The sequence below is a fragment of the Ammospiza caudacuta genome, chromosome 12, assembly GCF_027887145.1.
Source record: "Ammospiza caudacuta isolate bAmmCau1 chromosome 12, bAmmCau1.pri, whole genome shotgun sequence".
NCBI classification, from domain to species: Eukaryota; Metazoa; Chordata; class Aves; order Passeriformes; family Passerellidae; genus Ammospiza; species Ammospiza caudacuta.
The window spans coordinates 21,037,792-21,041,561 of NC_080604.1; the positions used below are offsets into that span (position 1 = coordinate 21,037,792).

Genomic DNA, 3,770 nt, shown 5'->3' on the forward strand with positions numbered 1-3,770 from the left:
GGGGCTTACACAGCATTTTGGAATTGTGGTGAACAGTTCATACCATCACAATGCAGTGCAAACAGCTGAAATAAGGGCAGTACATTCATTTAATCAAATTTACTGTTATTGTTTGGTGCTGAGCTGGATTAAATCTAAGCTGTTATCTGGAACTGATTTGATTAACTGGGATAAATTTTGGCAAAGTTCATGAGCATTTAGCTTCAAACTTCTAAACCAGCATTTTCCTGAGCCTTAATTCCACCCAGCTGAAGTCCCAGCCTTGGGGACAGGGGTTGGGTGTTGATGCTTGTCTGAGACCCCACTGTGCTCACCAGCACATCCTCCACCCTCAGCATTCCCAAGCCATTCAAACATCTCCTGCAGGGTAAATCTGAAAGGTATCCATCCCAAAGTTTTATTTTTAGATAATTCACTCAGAGAGATTTCTCATGTAAACCCCAAGGAGAGAGTTCCAAACCCTAGATAATTTACCTACACAAGATTGGGATTTTTGTAAGAGATTACTGTTAAAATAGTGATTGTTTTCAGATATTTTCTTTCAAAGGTTGAAGAAACTAAATAATAGATGATCTGTATATGAGTTGAGCATAACATATACCCTAATCTGCTTTCAGGACCATCTTCAGGAACTGATTTACCCAAGATTCTAAAACACTGAGGAGCGGCTGAGAGTCTTCAGAGCATTTCTTAACTTCACTAAACTCAGAAAATCATCTTTCACCTTTCTGGATGTCCAAGCCTTTCACCTCAAACGTCAAGCTTTACGTTTCCTGCCTGACAGGGGATCACCCTCTTCCTCCGTGGGGATTTTAGGGGGCTGGGGAGCTGAACCCCCTTGCTGGCCAGCATGGCAAAGGCTAGAGTTGTTTTAACTGTGTGCCAGTTGGTGCTAGAATTGTTAACGAATTCATTAACTGAGTCTTCCATACAGAGCAGTGAATGTCCACAGCTTTGTGTCTGTGAAATCAGGCCCTGGTTTACACCTCAGTCAACCTACAGGGAAGCCACCACAGTCGACTGCAACGACCTCCGGTTGACAAAAATTCCCAGCAACCTCTCCAGTGACACTCAAGTCCTCCTGTTACAGAGCAACAACATTGCAAAGACCACAGACGAGCTCCAGCAGCTCTTTAATTTAACAGAACTGGATTTTTCACAGAATAACTTCACGAGTATCAGAGATGTGGGGCTCTCCAACCTCACTCAGCTCACGACTTTGCACCTGGAGGAGAACCAGATCACGGAGATGACTGACTACTGCCTGCAAGACCTCTGCAATCTGCAGGAGCTCTACATAAACCACAACCAGATCAGCAGCATTTCTGCAAACGCCTTCTCTGGCCTGAAAAATCTTCTGAGATTGCACCTCAACTCCAACAAATTAAAGGTTATTGACAGCCGTTGGTTTGATTCTACTCCCAACTTAGAAATTCTCATGATTGGAGAAAACCCAGTGATTGGAATACTTGATATGAATTTCAAACCACTCTCAAACTTAAGGAGTCTAGTTTTGGCAGGTATGTACCTCACAGACATTCCTGGCAACGCCTTGGTAGGCTTGGATAGTCTTGAAAGTCTTTCTTTTTACGACAACAAATTGGTAAAAGTTCCTCAGCTTGCGCTTGAGAAAGTTCCCAATTTAAAATTCTTGGATCTCAACAAAAATCCAATTCATAAAATTCAAGAAGGGGATTTTAAAAACATGCTCAGATTGAAAGAGCTTGGGATCAACAACATGGGAGAACTCGTGTCCGTCGACAGGTACGCGCTGGACAACCTGCCTGAGCTCACCAAGCTGGAGGCCACCAACAACCCAAAGCTGTCTTACATCCATCGCCTGGCGTTCCGCAACGTCCCCGCCCTGGAGAGCCTGATGCTCAACAACAATGCCTTGAATGCAGTCTACCAAAAGACAGTGGAGTCCCTCCCCAACCTGCGGGAGATCAGCATCCACAGCAACCCGCTCAGGTGCGACTGCGTCATCCACTGGATCAACTCCAACAAAACCAACATCCGCTTCATGGAGCCTCTCTCCATGTTCTGTGCCATGCCCCCGGAGTACCGGGGCCAGCAGGTGAAGGAGGTGCTGATACAGGATTCAAACGAGCAATGTCTTCCAATGATCTCTCACGAGACCTTTCCCAACCACCTGAACCTGGACATCGGCATGACGGTGTTTCTGGATTGCCGGGCCATGGCAGAACCTGAGCCTGAAATCTACTGGGTCACTCCTCTGGGCAATAAGGTCACCGTGGAAAGCCTCTCTGACAAATACAAGCTGAGCAGCGAGGGCACCTTGGAAATCTCCAACATCCAGGTAGAGGACTCTGGGAGATACACCTGTGTCGCTCAGAACATAGAGGGGGCTGACACGAGGGTCGCTACCATCCGGGTGAACGGAACGCTCCTGGATGGCACCCAGGTGCTGAAAATCTACGTTAAACAAGCTGAGTCCCACTCCATCCTGGTTTCGTGGAAAGTCAACTCCAACGTCATGACATCCAACTTAAAATGGTCATCAGCCACAATGAAGATTGACAACCCTCACATCACCTACACCGCCCGAGTCCCCGTGGATGTCCACGAATACAACCTCACACATCTGCAGCCCTCTACAGATTATGAGGTGTGTCTGACGGTGTCCAACATCCACCAGCAAACACAGAGGTCCTGTGTCAACGTCACGACCAAAAACGCGGCTTTTGCGCTGGATATTTCCGACCAGGAAACCAGCACGGCCCTGGCAGCGGTGATGGGATCCATGTTTGCCGTCATCAGCCTCGCCTCCGTCTCTGTTTATATTGCAAAAAGGTTTAAGAGGAAAAACTACCACCACTCATTGAAAAAATATATGCAAAAGACCTCTTCAATCCCCCTGAACGAGCTCTACCCTCCACTTATTAATCTCTGGGAAGGTGACAGTGAAAAAGACAAGGACGGCTCTGCAGAGACCAAGCCGACCCAAGTCGACACATCCAGAAGCTATTACATGTGGTAACTCAGAGGATATTTTGCTTCTGGTAGTAAGGAGCACAAAGACTTTTTTGCTTTATTCTGCAAAAACGACGAGTTGAAGACTTTTGTATTTTTGACTTTGCTAGCCCGTGGCAGAGCGGTGAGGACAGGTGGATATTTCAGGATTTTTTAGTATAGCGTATCGCAATGGGTTGACACAAATGGCAGCTTCACCTAGCTTCCGCTCCTCTGTTTATTTTATTCCTTTTTTCCAGGTTTTTTTTTCGTTTTTATTTTTTTTTTGTTTTGTTTTGTTTTTTTTTAGTTATTGTGCTAAAGTTAACACTGTCCTAACTCCAGTGCTGAATAAGAGAAGGAGGGCTGGGTGAGCCCGCACTGCCCGGAGCCATCGCGGGCAGGATCGCACCGAGCTCGCCCCCAGTTTTGGACCTGCAGTGAACGAGGTCTGTGACCCTGGGCTGAGGACTCCACCCCGAGAAAAGGAGACCCTGAATGATGTTAGTTGACTGTACTGTAATGTTGTATCAACGGATTTGAATGTTTTTGACTTGCAGCAATGAGTTTTCTTTTTTTTATTATTATTTTTGTTGTAGTTGAAGGCTTAGGTAAAGCTAACAGGCAATAGGGATAAGTACATCCAATTTTTTAATGTAACAGACTAAATGTTAGTTGTTCTTATTCTTTTTATTCTATTTAGTAGACACTTTTGAAGAATTACTAGAGTTTTGTTGTGTTTAAATCACCAACACACAGTGTTTAATGAAAGCAGAACTATAATAAATTTAGTTTTG

At 45.2% G+C, this 3,770-nt stretch overlaps 1 protein-coding gene across 1 annotated transcript; it reads left to right on the forward strand.

Moving 5' to 3' along the window:
* Positions 1–850: 850 nt before the first annotated feature.
* On the forward strand, positions 851–3,001 carry LRRN1 (leucine rich repeat neuronal 1). Its single transcript, XM_058813084.1, has one exon. It carries the CDS (start codon positions 851–853, stop codon positions 2,999–3,001), a length of 2,151 nt encoding a protein of 716 aa, XP_058669067.1.
* The last annotated feature ends 769 nt before the right edge of the window (positions 3,002–3,770 follow it).

Excerpts from the sequence above, each read along its gene's own strand:
- LRRN1 (XM_058813084.1), top strand. The coding sequence starts at position 851 with ATGGCAAAGGCTAGAGTTGTTTTAACTGTGTGCCAGTTGGTGCTAGAA.